This window comes from Oncorhynchus keta, chromosome 34 (assembly GCF_023373465.1).
Source record: "Oncorhynchus keta strain PuntledgeMale-10-30-2019 chromosome 34, Oket_V2, whole genome shotgun sequence".
In the NCBI taxonomy this organism is placed as follows: Eukaryota; Metazoa; Chordata; class Actinopteri; order Salmoniformes; family Salmonidae; genus Oncorhynchus; species Oncorhynchus keta.
In genome coordinates this window covers 55,908,080-55,926,343 of record NC_068454.1, presented here as the reverse complement: position 1 = coordinate 55,926,343, position 18,264 = coordinate 55,908,080, and the positions used below count along the sequence as shown (strand labels likewise).

Here is an 18,264-nt window from a genome sequence, read left to right as displayed (position 1 = left end):
ATATTTCTTAAATTGAGTACTTTTCATAGAAACACACACAGTATGAAAGACCCTCCTTCCAGTTCCTGCCAAACTCCTGCCTCAGTAACAATTTCTTGAGAGTTTTTGTTCAAAAACACACACAGACACTCACACGCTCTCCTGACTCATCCCCCTGTCACACAGTCCTTCTTGCCAGATCCGGCACTTAATTCAGAGAGAGAGAGAGAGAGAGAGAGAGAGAGAGAGAGAGAGAGAGAGAGAGAGAGAGAGAGAGAGAGAGAGAGAGAGAGAGAGAGAGAGAGAGAGAGAGAGAGAAGAGAGAGGGAGAGAGAGAGAAAGAGAGAGAGGAGAGAGAGAGAGAGAGAGAGAGAGAGAGAGAGAGAGAGAGAGAGAGAGAGAGAGAGAGAGAGAGAGCAAGAGCAAGAGCAAGAGCAAGAGCAAGAGCAAGCAGGTCTGCTGCAACACTATAAGAACTACCGGTGAATTTCTGGAGGAGCAAAAATAAACACTGCTAATAGGATACTGGGCAAACAATTTGTTGCAACAGAATTGCAACTTTAACTGTATTTACAGTTAGTTACAAGGTTGGGAGATTGTGCAATAGTTGGTATTAGTAAGTTAACTCGTGATTGTAGTGAGAAGAGCTGGTGAAGAAACGAAACTTCAACCATGGAGGAGGTAGAGAACTATACCAGTCTACACGAGTTTACTGAGGATATATCCTGCAGAGGAAACAAGCCTATCCTCAACAACCACAGTAAGTGTTTGTGTGTGTGTGTGTGTGCGTACTAGCGTACGTGCATAAGTGTGAGATTGACCATAACTCTAAGGACATGGTATCTCTTTAGGGAATAGTCAGTTCCTTTGGAATCCTTTAGAGCTAATGCTTTAAAATATTTTTGAAGTGATTGTCACTTTTTTACAATGTTATAGTTCCATGTTAGCCCACTGTAAAATTGTACAGTTACAGATAGATTAGAGGGGCGTTGTTCATAGTCAAAGGACTTCTGAAGCATGAAAAGTGAATGACAATGAACTCTCACACTCTGATTTTCTTACTGGCACTGATTTGACAGATTAATGTTATTTTGAGGAAGGTTAGACTTTTTTATATTAAATTGAACCTTTATTTAACTAGGCAAGTCAGTCACGAACAAATTCTTATTTACAATGACAGCCTCCCGGGGAACAGTGGGTTAACTGCCTTGTTTAGGGGCCAAATGACAGCTTTTCACCTTGTCAGCTAAGAGATTCAATACAGCAACCTTTTTCGGTTACTGGCCCAACGCTCTAACCACTAGGCTACCTGCTGGTTACTAGTCCAACACTCTAAACACTAGGCTACCTGCCGCCCCTACACTCTAACCACTAGGCTACCTGCTGACTTGCAATGACTGTTATATGTGGTTATTCTTTACCTATAGTTAAATGCTAAATGACTCCAATGTAAATTAAATGTAAATGTGTCACTCTTTGCATTGAGCTGTAATCTGTCCAATCAGATGCCCAGGAGCTGAAGAGGGGGTCAGAGTGTCTCAGAGGTCAGACTGCCCTTTTTGTGCTGATTGGTCTATTGGCATCCATCTGTGCCAACATCGCTCTGAGCGTACTCTGTGAGTAAACATCAATCTCTCTCTCTCTCTGTCTCTTTTTCTCTCTCTCCAACCCAGCACCCCCCTCTCCCTTACTTTCACTCGTCATGCCTTCTTTGGCATGCAGAATGGTAACGATAGTTGTGGGAGTTGTGCAATCCAAGAGGAACAAAAGTCCAGAATTGTGAAATTTGTTCCCTCCCAGGACCCTCTCTCTCTCTGGCAGCCCAGGCTGTTTAGTAGTTGTAACACGCTGAGAGCATTCACTATTTTTAAAGAAACACCAACTTATGTATATATTCCTCTTTTTCATTCTCTCTCTCTTTCTCTCTCTCTCTCTCTCTCTCTCTCTCTCTCTCTCTCTCTCTCTCTCTCTCTCTCTCTTTCTCTGACTCTCTCTCTATCTCTCTGTCTCTCTGTCTCTCTCTCTCTCTCTCTCTCTCTCTCTCTCTCTCTCTCTCTCTCTCTCTCTCTCTCTCAGTGTTTAGCAGGCCGTTACCCAGTGTTCCCCTGGAGGCAGCATCTCTGACCCTGAAGCTGAACTCAGTTCGAGGACGTTATGTCCGTCTCTGTGATGACTACTCCAAACTGGGCCAGAGCTGCTCAAAGACAGGTGAAGGAGGACTAAGTGTAATTCAGAGTGGATAGATACTTTAGACAACTGTCGTTCACTGTTACACTATTCCACGTAAGAAATGGTGCACTGTAAAGGGGTTGCCGTGAAGTTAACAGTTACTTACAGGCATCTGTCAACTATATATTTTAAATTGATGCGGCACTACTACATACCAGTTAAGTTGGTCCAGCACTCTCACTAAAGGGTGCAACAGAAATAGAGCTAGAAACAACAATACCATTCACCCACTAGTGGTCAAAAGGTTTTTTTGGTGCTCCAAGAATACGGTACAGTACTGTATTCTATGGGACAGAATTACAGTACCATTCCAAATACAGCAATCCTTTCCCTGCCCACAAAATGTTCCCGCAATGCAGCATAATTTACAGTATGCTGCAGTAAAACGTTTCACAGTATTTTACTGTTGATAATACCCCAAATGACCATATCAATTACAGTGTTACTTTACAGTGTGCACTAATACAGTATACATAAGACATTAATTCCCCATGCATATTCACTCATCTGTCTCCCTTTGTCCTTTTCATCTTCACCTCTTCATCTCTTTTAACTCTCTATTCCTGTTCTCCTCCTCTTCTCTTTCTCCTCTCCTCTTCTCACAGTAAGGAAGTGTAGGGAGTGTCCTGAGGGCTGGATTCATGTAGATGAGAAATGTTACTCCTTCAGCAATGACAAGATGGACTGGCCGAGCAGCAGAGACAGTTGTACTTCCCTGGGCAGCCACCTTACCATCCTGCACAGCAAGGAACAGCATGTAAGATAGTGTCTGTGTGTGTGTGTGTGTGTGTGTGTGTGTGTGTGTGTGTGTGTGTGTGTGTGTGTGTGTGTGTGTGTGTGTGTGTGTGTGTGTGTGTGTGTGTGTGTGTGTGTGTGTGTGTGTGTGTGTGTGTGTGTGTGTGTGTGTGTGTGTGTGTGTGTGTATTTGTGCATGCAAATTTCACGCATTGTAACCATAACTGTCCTTGCTTGTAGGACGTTCTGGAAAAAGAGGCCCGGAGGATTGGCGGGTTTGACTACCACTTCTGGATTGGCCTATCAGATAGAGAGAAGGAAGGGGATTGGAGATGGGTGGACAACACAACACTGACAAACAAGTATGTGAAGCCCATTCGAAATAATCCACTATCACGTGTTATAATAAGAGGGAGGCAAATAGTTACTTGTCTACACTGTCTCATTCCCTTGCTCCCTTTCTCAATTGTTATTTTCCTTCTTCTTCTTTCATTCTATTCTCTTGTTCCCTCTTTTTCTACCTCTTTCCCTAACTGCCTCCTTTTGTTTCTGGCCTTTCTATTTCTCTCTCTCTCCCTTACTCCCTCTCTTTCTCTCACTCAACCCTTCTCTCTCTCTCTCTCTCTCTCTCTCTCTCTCTCTCTCTCTCTCTCTCTCTCTCTCTCCCCCTCTCTCTCTCTCTCTCTCTCTCTCTCCCTCCCTCTCTCTCTCTCTCCCCTCTCTCTCTCTCTCTCTCTCTCTCTCTCTCTCTCTCTCTCTCTCTCTCTCTCTCTCTCTCTCTCTCTCTCTCTCTCTCCATCTCTCTCTCTCTCTCCATCTCTCTCTCTCTCTCCTCTCCTCTCTCCCTGTCTCTCTTTCAGGTATTGGAATGAGTATAGCTCTGAGCCTGACAATCACCAGTCAGGAGGATCACATGGGGAAGACTGTGCCACCTTGGACAGCCATTCGCAGACCTGGTTTGACGTGCCGTGTGACAACATCTACAAACGCATTTGTCAGATGGATGCCATCCGGCTAGACTGAATCACAGGACTAAAACAGGACTAAAACGAAGCCATGAACTTCCCGCTCGTCTCGATCCGCCATCCACGTATTCATGAACGATGTCTTAAACCTTTTTCTGTCTTTCAAGCTATTTGAAATGTTTTAGTGCAAATGAAAAGCGCTATAAAAGTGAAATCACAGTTTTTACTGGAAACATCCGAACTGGGAACTGAACTCGGTTATGGATCAGATTTATTCACCTACACTACCAAGTGTGCGTATTACATAGTATTTTCTCGGAAACCATAAAGCAAAATGGGACAGGAGAGGTTAAGAGAAGGACTAAGATATCGAACGTCAAGACGAGATGAATGATAGTTTTATGGTATAGGTAGTTTCATGAAATGTTCATTCTGTACTGAAAATAACAGATGCAAACATCTAGCAAATCTGGCACCTTCTGCAAAGGGAATTTAAATTCATGCACTCAATTTAGTAAATCAGTTACTGCAATCAAGGAGGTAGATGCTCTAATCAACTCTGCTGCTTGCCAAACGGATTGCTGTGTTACTTTTGAGCAATCTACATGCTTTTTGTTTTGTGTGTGACCTGTACAGAAATCTCCAAAATATACTGTATTGCTGCACTAACCATGAAAATGTGTCAATGTGTCACAGTTAACGTGTCAATAAAAACTGTATTTTCAAATTAATTCCTCTTCCTCTGATGTTTCTTTTTGGTTTGTGTCTGGGGTTTTTCCAGTGTATGTTACATTTTACTGGAAATTTAAAAAAAAAATTTGAAAAGATTTTGGCGAACATCTATTGCTTTCTCCTGTGTCTTTGCTCATCCATTGTTTTATTGTTCAATGATGTAGCCTGAAAAATGAATGCGTTTTCATGTTTTTTTGTCATTTTTCTTTTACACATTTAAACACATTTATTTGCTGAAATTATGTCTTTTAATTCGTATTTCTAATCTAGAAATCATATTTTAATTTCCTTAATTAAGACACACTGTTTCTTACATAATATTTTGCCTTGGTGTTGTACAACACAGGGTGGGAGGAGGGGAAACTACCAAGTAGTTGGAAGGAGGCAGTAGTGTTACCAATCCAGAAGCCAGGGAAAGACCCAACGAGGCCAAACCAGCTATCGGCCAATAGCTTTAACATCACATGTATGTAAAATTATGGAACGTATAATTACGGAGAGGCTAAATTACTTTCTGGAGATCAGGTGGCTATTATCGCCGCATCAGAGTGGATTCAGGAAGGGTAGTGGATATGGATACCCAGTGTTCTGCTTAGAAGCAGAGGTCAGGAAGGCTCAGGCGAACATGGAGACGGTTGTTGTTTTTTTATGTGGAGAAGGCATATAATATGATGTGGAAGGAGGGGTTGTTCATCAAAACGGATATTATTGGGGTAGGAGGAAGAAATTACAACTGGATAAAGGATTTCCTGTTTGGTGAGGGTGGGGAAATATCTATCAGGCAGCTGGTGGATAACGGTACACTGCAGGGGAGCGTGATTAGTCCTCTGTTGTTCTCAATCATGATCAATGATGTTTACTCTCAGGTACGGCCGGATGTTGGGAGGACGTTATTTGCAGATGATGGGACCTTATGGACGAGGGGAAGAAATGTGCCATACATAGTCAGGAAGGTACAGGAAGCAATTGATGAGGTTGAGCGGTGGGCATTAATGTGGGGATTCAGGTTCTCTGGAGAGAAAACTTAAGACTGTGGGTTTTTTTTTTGTCAGGAGGAAGGTGGGAGATGAGGAACGCTTGAGGTTATAGGTTATATGGGAGAAACTTGGAGAGGGTTGGGGCCTTCATCATGTTCCTTGGGGTATACTTTTCTTCTTCTTTCATTCTATTCTCTTGTTCTCTCTTTTTTGACTGATCTGGGCAGAACACATTGAGAAAGTGGTGGGAAAGTGTAAGAAGGTGATAAATGTGATGCTCTGTCTGACGGGGAAGGGGTGGGGGGCTGGGCATTCCTCATTGAGGTCCATGTATGTTGCATTGATCTGATCTGTAGTAGACTATGACAGTATAGGGTATGGTTCGGCAGCCCGGACATCATTGGAAAGGCTAGATGTCATACAGGGACAAGGACTCAGAATATGTAGTGGGGCGTTTCGGACGTCCCCAGTGGCTGCACTACAGGTGGAGATGGGGGATATGCCGTTGCAGATTAGCAGACAGAAGCTGGCAATGAATTATTGGGTCAACCTACAGGGACATGGGGTGTCTCATCCTGCGAAAGGGGTTTTACAGGCATGCTGGGAACATGAGAGAAGACAGAATACGAGCTGTGGGTGGGTGGGTAATATCCAGGCAAAGGACATGGAACTGTATGGAAGGGAGTTTAGTCCAACAGTAGCTATTCCTGTAAATCCACCATTAGCTACTCTCGCCTCCAGTAGTTGATCTAGAAGTGTTGGAGAGACTACAGAAAGATAGGGCGGGTGCTGATCCATCTGATTTGTTGAAGAGACGTCTTAATACTGTGTTTCAGGATTCTGTGGCCATTTACACAGATGGTTCAAAAGATCCAAAGACAGGAAGTACTGGGTCAGCATGTGTAGTGCAGGAATGTGGGGTGGCAGTCAGGAAACTAATTACAGATCATCTGGCTGTATATACAGCGGAGCTGATGGCCATACTGTTGGCCTGGCAGTGGGTGGAGGAAGTCAAGCCAGACAGAGTAGTTGCTCTGATTCATGGGCAGTGTTGATGAGTCTCCAGTCATTTAGCTCATGTAGTAGACAAGACCTGCTTTATGAGGTGCAAATAAACAGATAAGACTTACTTGGGTCCCAGTTGATGTGGGGGTGGAGGGGAACGAGGCAGTTGATGTACTGGCTAAACAAGCACTTATTAGTGGGGATGTTGATGTTGAAGTTTCAACGAGCCTGATATGGACAGTGATGGTGCAGAGATGGCAGGGACAGTGAAATAGAGATACTAAGGGCAGGCATTTATTTCAAGTACAGAGGAAAGTTGGGGAGGGGAGGACGGTTTTTTGTACAATATTAAGGGTGGGTCACAGCCAGTTGAATAAGACCTTAAAAGTGATAGGAAAGCATTAAACAGGAAAGTGTGATTATTGCCAGGAAACCGGAGACCGTGGAGCATGTATTGCTACAGTGTGGGCAGTACCAAAGGCAAAGAGAGAGGCTGATATCTAGTGTGAGGGAGAAGGGAATACATAAAATGAGTTTAGATAGTATATTGAGTAGAACGTAATTAGACATAGTCTCAAATATTTGGTTATATATTTTTAGAGAAACGGGGCTGCCAGATATGATTTAGTTTCTCCCTGTCTCGGGCCCACACTCCAGTACTCCAGTACTCCAGTACAGGAGGTGGCGGCAATGCACCATAACGTTGGATGCAAATCGCCGATAAACCACATCAAAGAAGATACTATTTTTCCACAAGATGGCACTCTTTTAAAAGCAACAATCTGGTCCGTTCAGTCCCTTGTCAGTCAAGACAAACACTCCCCTCCTCCTTTTCACGTTTCGCCCAATGAGCAGTGATGTTCTCCTTTGTTGTTAAACGTGCACTGACGGCGGAACTGAGGGATTCGGGGGACAGGCTATCAACTTGAGTTAGCTTACCAATAAGGTAATTTGTTGCTTTTATTTTCTATGGACAAATGTGTAAACTAGTTTTAAATAAAGGTAATCGCATGGTTGCCCTTGCATCATTTAGCTACGTTAGAGTTGAGTCGGTAGACAACCGAAAAACAGGAAGAGGCCTCACGTTACCGCTTTACGGTCATGCCTCGAGCTGTAGTGGTAACGTTAGCAGCAGCTAGCATGACTCTTCATAGTCATACTGTAGTAAGCTAGCTCTTATGTGCTAGTTTTGCTACAACAGTTGGTCAAACTTTAGCAATCTTTTCGTTTGTGATTCTTTGGGACAGTTTTTAATTATCGTTTCGATTGTAAATCTACCACAAAGAGCTAGTGAACTAGCTCCCTTCTAGGCTAGCATGCAATCGGTTGTTCATGACTGTGTGACATAAAACAAAATACACAAGACCGTGTGACGTTAGCTAGCCAACTTTACTACTAGTCAGAAAATCGGTCCCTGCCCTGGGACTCAGTATTGAATGAACTTGACTCAAAACACTCCACACTAGGGCCAAGTTTAGTAGGTCGAACGATGCAGATAGAATTGATCTGGCATGATTCCTTATTTTACATGTTAGTCAATATTTTCCACAACATTGTTCCCTAAGCTAGCCTATAGTAGCCGACTAGTTGAGTTTAATAAACTACCTAAATAGCTACATTGTGAAGTAGTAGGTAAGTGTGCAAATGGTTATCTGACAATGGCATGGAGTGTCCTAGTGCCCAGCCTAGGAAGGTTACTACTACGTAGCTAGCTAGGCTATTTATAAGTCATGTGGTGTCTGGCTATTATTCTCAGCAAATAGCACAGTATATCAAATACAAATAGGATAGGTCTCAAATTCTCAGTGCTTTTAGTAGGGCAAATTTCATATTCAAATTAAGATAGGCCTATTTAATTATGTAAAATGATAATCTGTGTCTGTGACTGGCTTTGGCCAGAAGGGTGTTTTTCAAAGCACTTGCCTACACATCAGTTTGAGAGGGAAAATTGAATTACTGACTTGGAGTCTTGCCACAGGGGCTATTTGTGTAATTGTTTTGGTTAGACAGAGCTACATGCATACATTAACAGAGCATTGAAGTTGTCTTGCTATTAAAAAGAAGCTGATCAGCATGTATTCAAGACAATTTTACGTCTCTTCACTTTTTTCCTTTCCTCTCTCCCCTCTCTCCCCCCATTCTCTCACTGTCTTGCATTTTCTGTCATTATTTCTCTTATCCTCATTTCGTCTTTCTCCTACCCACTTCTGTTTGCCTTCTGTCTTTTTTGCTAGTTCTCTCTCTTGCACACTCTCACTCACTCTTTGTCTCTCTATCTCTCAGATGGAGGTAGAGCAGCTCCTCTCTCTCTCAGGCCCGGCGTTGGCCCAGGCAATAAGTTCTCTGCTGGAGACACCAGGCCTCTACGTGTTCTCAGACATCCTTGAGCTGCCCAACGTCAGAGAGGTAACAACACACACACACACACACACACACACACACACACACACACACACACACACACACAAACAAGCACACAGTCACAGCTGTTCTCAAAGCACAGCTCTCACTGGAGGTGGTATAGCTAGAGACCCTAACAAGCCCCTTCTATCTGTCCCCCCACCCACCTTCTTCTCCTACTCTATCCCAAGCTGGAGACAGGCCCCCACGCTCCAGTGTATCAGCTACTCAACCTCTTCGCCTATGGAACCTACTGTGACTATAAAGGTACGAGCGTGGCAGGCAGCGGTGCTGTGTGAATAAGTCATGTAGTGGCCCTGGAGCTGTTTTATTATTAGCAGTATTTCTCTCCCTGCTCATCGGCCCTGCAGGCCAGGCAACTCATCAATGTTGTAGGTTGTCACAGCCCCCGATCATTTACAGGGTCAACCACAAGACTTTATTTGACCCCATACGAGGAGCCAAGTGACAATGTTTGGCACGGCGGAGGTTGCGTCCCCAATAACCTCTCCTTTCTCCAGAAGTATGCACTTGTTCACTTTCCTTCGGGGATTTGGAATTAAAGAACTGGTATATGGAAACTCCCGTTAGCAATCCTGGTGGAAAAAAATGGGGTCCCCAGAACTTCTGGTGGAAGAAATGGGGTGCCCGCCGAAACAGTTGACTATCACTGCTTTAGCCTGCCTACACCAATCCAATGCTTTTACATTTGTGGGGAATAGTGAACAAGTGCACACTTTAGGAGGAAGGTGAGCTCATTGGGACTCAACCAGGGATAGACTTCTCTGACGTTTTGTTAGACATTCGTAGTGGTTGTAATTTGTTGCATTTTCACAAACTGCCCAATGAAATCCTGAATACCCTTTGAAATACTGGAATATGTAAAGGACTTGTCATTCTTTAGCAACACATTTATGTAACAAGACTTCAATAAGAGACGAGCAAAACGGAAGAGAGATATACAAATCTTGTTATGTCAACACATACCGTATTCACTTTCGTAGTGCTTTTTAGAATTGCAAAATGGAGCACAGATGAATACTCAAGTTTTTTGTTTTGTTTTAAAGCATCCACATGCGCAGGCTCACACACACTCAAAAGATTTGTCATTGTATTCCCTTGTGTAATTCAGCAGGCAGCAGCAGTTTCTGCCTGGACAGAGCCTGTACGCTCGTTTGTAGGGATGTTTCCCTGTCATAATGTGTCCCTTTTCTGTTGCTCTTTCGCTGTCTGTTTCTTTTCCTTGTCTGTTTGTGGTATGTTAATTCTTTCAGAGAGGGCAGCCTCTCTCCCAGAGTTGACCCCAGCCCAGAGGAACAAACTCCGTCACCTCTCCATCATCAGTCTGGCATCTAATCTCAAGGTAGATTTCCACCCATTCATCTGGTTTTAAATTCCTTACCCTGCTAGATTTAGTACGCTCAATGGGGGTCAGTCACATTATAATTATAGAATCATTTAGAATGATATGTAATGTAATGATAGCCATCATCCGTTTTCCATTTAATCTGAAGGTAAACGCTCTCTGGATTTATCTTGTCCTGTTTTTCTGTTTATTTTGTTATTAAATTATTGCCGGTCAAATAATAATTTTGGCAGTGTTTCCATGGACTCTAATAGCCTACCTACAACGGTAGTTCTAACAATACTCAGCAAGCTTCAGTACCAAAAATAGCAAGCAATTTGCTCAACTTTGATTTTGATGATGTGGTTATGAGACAACTTGCTTTGTAACTCTGACACATGGACAAGATAAATGACTCTGTGTTGTGAAGGACTTTGTTAAGAGCCTGTCTGTGATGTGGTTTAATTTTATTTATATCACATCGATGAGAATGATAGCGGCTGAGATTGAAATCATTATGAGATACTGGCTAGATACTGTGTTAAGTATTCTGTCCTTTCTTCTCTGAGCTCTGTCTCTCTATGTGTTTGTTGCTCCCTGTTGTCTATTCATCTAACTCTCATTTCGAGCCCATCAACATTTCATTTTCTTTTTTTACTCCCTCTGCCGTCTCTCTTCCTTACCTTGCTTTCACCCATATCTCATTTTCTCCACTCTCCCCAATAAATAATTGATTGATTCATTTCTCTGTTTCTCTATTACTCTCCCTTCTCCCTCCCTCCCCCATTTTTCTCTGGTATTTCTCTTCCCGTCTTATTTTTGATACTGTCATAAGTATAAGTATGCCACATTGAACCTCTCTGTATGGGCACACCTTTAACGCACAGATTCACCCGTTCAAATGTTATATCGTTATACCTCTGTTCGATGTTATGTTGATTCCCGGGGTCATTTCAGGTTTTCATGTGTATCTCAGTTATTTGCCGGCTGTATTTCTGTCTGCTTTAACGGCGAATAGCTCAGATGCACATGAAAACATGACATGACCCCGGGAATCGACAGAACATTGCTCAGAGATGCACAAAAAAAAAACATTCAAAATGGGTGAATCTATCCTTGAATTGCCCAATAAAGACTTGTTAAAGCCCCCATGCAGTCTGTGTAATTTTATTTTTGAATCATCACTCTATGTCTAATAAATCACTGTTTATTTAATGAAAATAACTACAAAATATATGTTTTATAATTTATTTCCCCGTGCCTCATTTGGCCCTTGAAATGCTCGGTTTGATCGTGTGGGCGTTAGGAAACAAATTTGAAGATTTACATACACCGCCCTGATTGGCTGATAAGACGGTCTAGAGCCCACTCCCTTACCCAGATGAACAGTCATTGGTCTATATAATCATATCACAATGTGACATCATGATCTGGCCCAAAGAAAATCCATCCCACCTGAACAGGCTGAAATTCCAAGCATTTTTTTCAAACAGCTTTTACACAAAGGTCATCATAATTTTCACAATTTCTGAATTTCTGACCTCATAGTACGGAAATATATAAATAAATAAAAGTTACACCCATTTTTTTACTGCACTGCCCCTTTAAAACTTTAAACTCCCCTCTATCTCTGGTAGCTATTTTGATGTAATGGTTTTGTACATTTATGTTGACCCGCCCTCCCTTCCTATTTCCCTCTCTCTTACCTTTCCATTCCTCACTCTTACATCATCGCTTCTCTCTCCTCACTGAAGTAATAAAGAGCATCTCAAATTCACCATATTTCTCTCTCCCTCTCTGTACCAGATAGAAGAATTTGACATTCTCTCTTGCCCTCTCTCTGTCCCCACCACCCTCGCTCGACTCCCTCCTCACTAACGTCATAAAGAGCATCTAATATTCAACATCTCTCTCTCCCTGTGCCTGTTCACTTCTATTGACCCAACATAATATAATTTGACATTCTCTGTCTCCCTCTTCCCCCAGTGCCTGCCCTACTCTCTGCTCCTGCAGCAGCTGGAGCTGAAGAACGTGCGGGAGCTGGAGGACCTGCTGATTGAGGCGGTCTACTGTGACATCATTCAGGGCAAGCTGGACCAGAGGAACCAGCAGGTGGAGGTGGACTGCAGCGTGGGCCGAGACCTGGGGCCCAATGAGCTGCCCAACATAGCCAACACACTGCAGGAGTGGTTAGTTAGTGATATGTGTGTGCGAAGAGCAGTGCTAGAAGTGCCATTTCAGTTTACTTCGTGAATTGAAATGGAATTGACTCCAACCCAGCTCTGTGTGTGTTTGTGGGACGAAGTTTAACTTTATTTATAGAACACATTTCTTACAGTGGATGCATAATAATGACCAACACGCTTTTTAAACGAGACAAATTCAAATAGTAAACAATAAAATAACAGTGGACATGATAGATGCAATAAATAAGATGTATAGAATGGGATATAAAATAGATAGTATGATCATTCATATCAGTGTCTAAATAATCTGTCTCTCTCAGGTGTTCAGGGTGTGAGGCGGTCCTGTGTGGGATCGAGGAGCAGGTAACCAGAGCCAACCAATACAGAGAGAGCCAGTTGAAGGTCAAAGTTCAGGTGGAGACAGAGGTTAGTACCAGTAGCCACTTTTCTCTGGGTAGAGTCGAAGATTATCTATTATGTTGACAAGATAGTCGAGTGACAGCTCTAACAATGGAAATACATGTTCTCAAAGATGGAAGGCAGGCAGGAGGAGGTGAGATCAGGTGGGTCCATTCTAGCTAATGAGAGGGCAGATGCGCATATCAACAACAGGCACAACTCCGTTATAAAGTCGTTTTGCCACATACCGAAATGCCATGTGTATCCACTTACATCAGTGCATTCGTAACATCTTAACCATTACGATAGCAAATGAGCAATTAAATGTTTTGTTGGGCAAAATTAACCTCAATACAAGAATTCCTCACTTTGTGGTCATATTTTTGTGGACAGGTTTTGGCTGGAGTAAACACTCACGCTAGAGGTGAAGCCATAAGCCAAACGTATACTCATTACTCAATGACCTATTTCAGTGTCCAATTTAGAGCTCTGTCCAGTGTCTTTATTGAGGCTGTGGGCCACAGGTGGCTTTTCTGTCCTCCTGAGTCGGTCTTCTCCAGCTTGAGGTAGAAGTTACTCTCTAACCTCTTCATATTAGAAAAAATAACAACACCTTAAGCTTTTTACATTACTGAGACAAACTAGTGCCAGGCTGTATAGGGGCTGGCCTGGTTATGCATCCACAATAGCTGCTGGAAAGGACCTTGTAAGAAGACAATATCCAAGCCGGCCCAGTACATTCCGAGTCGGCCTTAGTTTGAATCAGGCACATCTGTTCTAACTTCATTAGTTTACCTTTCCTTATCTCTCTGTCTCTCTCAGGTGTCAAACCTCCAGAAAACGCTAAAGGCCAGCTCCGCCTCACCGTCGTCCGGCCCCGCCGCCGCTGGAGCCGCATCCAATCAGGATGCTGACCAGCCGGCCGAGCCACGAGACCCCGCCTCCTCTCAGGAACCACGGCAACCGGGCAAGAAGAGTTCAAAGGTCAAAGGGTATGTAGGTCAATCCCATATTTCCATTGTTTTATTTATTTTATAGGTGTTACCATTTGATGTTGGTGGGCTATCCTTAGGGTCTTGTTCATTAGGGCAAGAAACAGAAACCATTTTTTAAACATTTCGCATCAAACCCAAAAAATAAGTCCAGGTAATATCTGTTTCAGTCCTAGGTGCCTTTTGAGCATGACCTCGTCCTTCCAGGGTCACGACAGAGGTGTGGTTCAAGCCGAGGCAAGAAGAAACATTTGTGTGTTGCAAAAAACATTCCAATCGCTTCAGATTAATTCAAATGGCACGGAATCGATTACGCAACCACTGCGTTTCATGTCATTTCGCAGCGTCTTCAACACAGTAATATTTTGGTCATTTTTTTTACAACAAACATCCATTTAAACACCAGCTGCCAGTGGAAGTGGGAATAGTGACTGTGTGCGTGTGTCTGCATAGCATATCTTCATTAGCTAGAGAGGCTGTGCTTTGTAGAGGTACTCACAGCGCTACCTGGGACCCTCTCTCTCTTCTGGGCCAATTACAACACTAATTCCTCATCTGTCCTGGATTTTAAAAAATGTCACTGAAGTGAATATTTTTTTTTTTTAAGAAGCTTCAGGTGCTAAAAGGAAATGTTTATTTTTTTTTTTTATTACATGACAGGATGAGTTTTTCTGTTCCAGTTAAAGGAGTGATTATGATTCACTTACAGGGTGACAGGAAGTGGTAGGAGAGTAGTACAGTAATATAGTCATTTGTTTGCCAACATTGTAATCGAAACATCCCTGCAATAATATGTGGCAAAATTAGTTAAACCAAAGGTGAAAAGGACATCATAAACAGACCTTGTTCATAACTGTGTTGTGTTACAACTATCGTAAAAGTAAAACAGCCAGGAACTGATTTGGAACTGATTTGCCTGATTTGGGAAATTCCCAGGGACGTACAGTTGTAGCTGCAAGTTTACATGCACTTAGGTTGGAGTCATTAAAACCCGTTTTTCAACCACTCCACAAATTTCTTGTTAACAAACTATAGTTTTGGCAAGTCAGTGAGGACATCTTCTTTGTGCATGACACAAGTAATTTTTCCAACAATTGTTTACAGACAACTTATTTCACTGTATCACAATTCCAGTGGGTCAGAAGTTTACATACACTAAGTTGACTGTGCCTTTAAACAGCTTGGAAAATTCCAGAAAATTATGTCATTGCTTTAGAAGCTTCTGATAGGCTAATTGACATAATTTGAGTCAATTGGAGGTGTACCTGTGGTTGTATTTCAAGGCCTACCTTCAAACTCAGTGCCTCTTTGCTTGACATCATGGGAAAATCAAAAGAAATCAGCCAAGACCCTCAGAAAAACAATTGTAGACCTCCACAAGTCTGGTTCATCCTTGGGAGCGATTTCCAAACGCCTGAAGGGTACCAAATTCATCTGTACAAACAATAGTACGCAGGTATAAACACCATGGGACCACGCAGCCGTCATACCGCTCAGGAAGGAGATGCGTGCTGTCTCCTAGAGATGAACGTACTTCGGTGCGAAAAGTGCAAATCAATCCCAGAACAGCAAAGGACCTTGTAAAGATGCTGGTCCGATATTGACATAACCTGAAAGGCCGCTCAACAAGGAAGAAGCCACTGCTCCAAAACCACCATAAAAAAGCCAGACTACGGTTTGCAACTGCACATGGGGACAAATGAAAAAATATATATAATAGTTTGGCCATAGTGACCATTGTTATGTTTGGAGGAAAAGGGGGAGGCTTGCAAGCCGAAGAACAGCATCCCAACCGTGAAGCACAGGGGTGGCAGCATCATGTTGTGTGGATACTTAGCTGCAGGAGGGACTGGTGCACTTCACAAAATAGATGGCATCATGAGGGAGGAAAATTGTGTGGAAATATTGAAGCAACATCATTCAGGAAGTGACCCAAGTTAAACATTTTAAAGCCAATGCTAATTGAGTGTATGTAAACTTCTGACCCACTGGGATCATTTCTCTCTACTATTATTCTGACATTTCACATTCTTAAAATTAAAGTGGTGATCCTAACTGGCCTCAGACAGGGCCATTTTTATTAGGATTAAATGTCAGGAATTGTGAAAAACTGAGTTTAAATGTATTTGGCTGAAGTGTCTGTAAACTTCCAGACTTCAACTGTATACTCCAAAGCAGGATCAATGAGTTAGCCAGCTAAAGCCAGCTTTTTCCCTCCAGAATATTTAACTAATTTATCCAGCGCCCTACACTACGAATCTGGTTTGAGGAATTGGCGAGGTAACTCGGGATAACTGGTGACACGAATGTGGCTATATTTCTATAGAATCCTTCAGAACTAACATGCTCTGCAGACTAACTCGGGGCTAACTCATTTTATTTGAATATATTGTCTGAGCCGTGAGTTAAGGACCAATGAAATCACATTGCGTCGTCATCCCCTTCATTTGCTGAAGACGACTGATTTTAAATATTTTATTCATCAACTTTTTTTGTGTGTACATTTTTTTTAAAGGTTAAAATACCTATCACAGGACACGTTTAGTAATGACAGAATGCATTTGAAACTTCACGCACAATAAAACATTTGTACGACTTAATCCAAATATGTTACCGAGTAAAAGGCGCTAGTTGTTTGATAAGCACACCAAAGACGGCATTACGATACGTAATAAAAGGTAGACGGCACTTCTAACAGCCTATTCCCCCACCATAGCCTGCTAAATTTGCAAGATAACTTTTCTTTCATTCTGATTTCGACACAACTGAAAATGTGACACCGATTAGCCCACGGATAGATGTTTCAGCGTTGTCTTAGTAAAGAGTTCGCCGTTCGACATGAACAAGCTCAGCTCGGGTAAGCGGCGGGTGCGCGATCAATATCCACCTTGCAACTTCGTAACATGGATAAAGGCTGAGCTGGAATGGGAAGCTAACTGAAGCTGACAAGCTTTATAAAACCCGGAGTAGATCTAGCTTGTACCGTAGTATACCCCTCTTGTACAGGATGCGAACAGGTGACTGGCGGTTCGACGTCAAGCTGACGTCATCCTCATACCCCTCTTCTGTTTATTGAAGACAGGCGTGTATTGGAGATAAGCCTTTAAATGCCGTTTGAAGTGGGGACTGTGGACATGCTCTACCTGTTATATAATACCCTGATTTGCTCCGACCTGTAGATATTATTCAGACAGTGTGAAATGAGTGGGGAGACGGAGAGATGAAGATTAATGGTGGGGTCGGGATTAATACACCGGTTGGGTTGGTGTATGTGTTCTGCAGGAAGTAGTCTTACACACTAGACCAGCCACAGGCATGCATGTATTTGTAAAACAAAAATGATTTTGTGATTTAGGGGACTTTTCCCCCCCTCACTGACATGTAGGGATCAACCATGTAAACTATTGTTTCTCAAACTCAGTCCTGGGGACCCCCCCAAGAGGTACATGTTTTAGTTTTTTTTGCCCTAGCACTACATTCAAATAATCAAAGCTTACTGATGCGTTTGGGAAAACACTGATCCAGCGCGAGGTGCAGTGTGCGAAATTGCCTCGGAGCAGAGCTGCAATCTGCCGTCGCGAGAAATGACACTGTGACACCCGCCCGAGTCTGTTATAGAGACTGGCGTTTATTTGCTACAATGTGAAGCGATACCCGGGCCTTTATAAGAAACGGGCGCTTGTCGGGGACATCATCTTCGGGTAACGTAATAACTGTTGTCTGTTTTGTTTTTTTGTCTCAGGCTCCGTGGAAGTGGGAAGATCTGGTCCAAGTCCAACTGAAGGCAGCGAGACCCCGCTGATCCACTGTCAGATGCACGGACTGAGACACAGGCTGACAGACACATAGACCCACACAGACTCATAGACCGATAATGTGACCCATGCACAGACAGACACTGATATTAACACACACCTTCACACATCCATGCACGCGCGGAAACACACACACACACATATATATACAGACACTGAGTCCGACAGACACACTGTCAGTGAGTGATAGACTTGACACCCATTCTGATAGGTGTGTACACACAACCAGACAGACGGACTATATGCACTGTGTATATACACAGACCCAAACCCATTCTAACATGTACACAGAGAGAGAGACAGAGAGTAATCTGCTCTGGGCAGAGCTTTGCTGCTGTCGGGAGAAGCAGCGCCACGGGCACTGAAACCGAATGTGTGTATTTGATGTATTCTATTGTGTTACACTTTTTGTTTGTTTGTATTTTTTTTCTGCTGAGGATTGAGTTGAGACGTGTATAAAATCAGGACATGAATTGTTGGTAATAAATTGAACCCCCTCTATTCA

General features: G+C 42.9%; 2 protein-coding genes across 3 annotated transcripts; both read left to right on the top strand.

The window, feature by feature from the left end:
- Window positions 1–411: 411 nt before the first annotated feature.
- On the top strand, window positions 412–4,639 carry LOC118367577 (C-type lectin domain family 4 member E-like). The gene is made up of 6 exons (XM_052494117.1): window positions 412–739; window positions 1,485–1,595; window positions 2,056–2,187; window positions 2,814–2,965; window positions 3,184–3,305; window positions 3,804–4,639. Exons 1-6 carry the CDS (start codon window positions 652–654, stop codon window positions 3,964–3,966), a joined length of 768 nt encoding a protein of 255 aa, XP_052350077.1. The 5' UTR covers window positions 412–651; the 3' UTR covers window positions 3,967–4,639.
- Window positions 4,640–7,399: 2,760 nt separating this feature from the next.
- On the top strand, window positions 7,400–18,264 carry LOC118367315 (COP9 signalosome complex subunit 7a-like). 2 transcript variants are annotated; one of them, XM_035750643.2, is made up of 8 exons: window positions 7,400–7,568; window positions 8,906–9,028; window positions 9,214–9,289; window positions 10,297–10,385; window positions 12,354–12,556; window positions 12,874–12,979; window positions 13,775–13,944; window positions 17,687–18,264. In XM_035750643.2, the coding sequence occupies exons 2-8, from the start codon at window positions 8,906–8,908 to the stop codon at window positions 17,724–17,726; spliced, it is 807 nt and encodes a 268-aa protein (XP_035606536.1). In that variant the 5' UTR covers window positions 7,400–7,568; the 3' UTR covers window positions 17,727–18,264. The 2 variants fall into 2 exon arrangements, with proteins under 2 accessions (XP_035606536.1, XP_035606537.1); XM_035750644.2 differs by having other exon boundaries at window positions 7,425–7,568; window positions 8,857–9,028.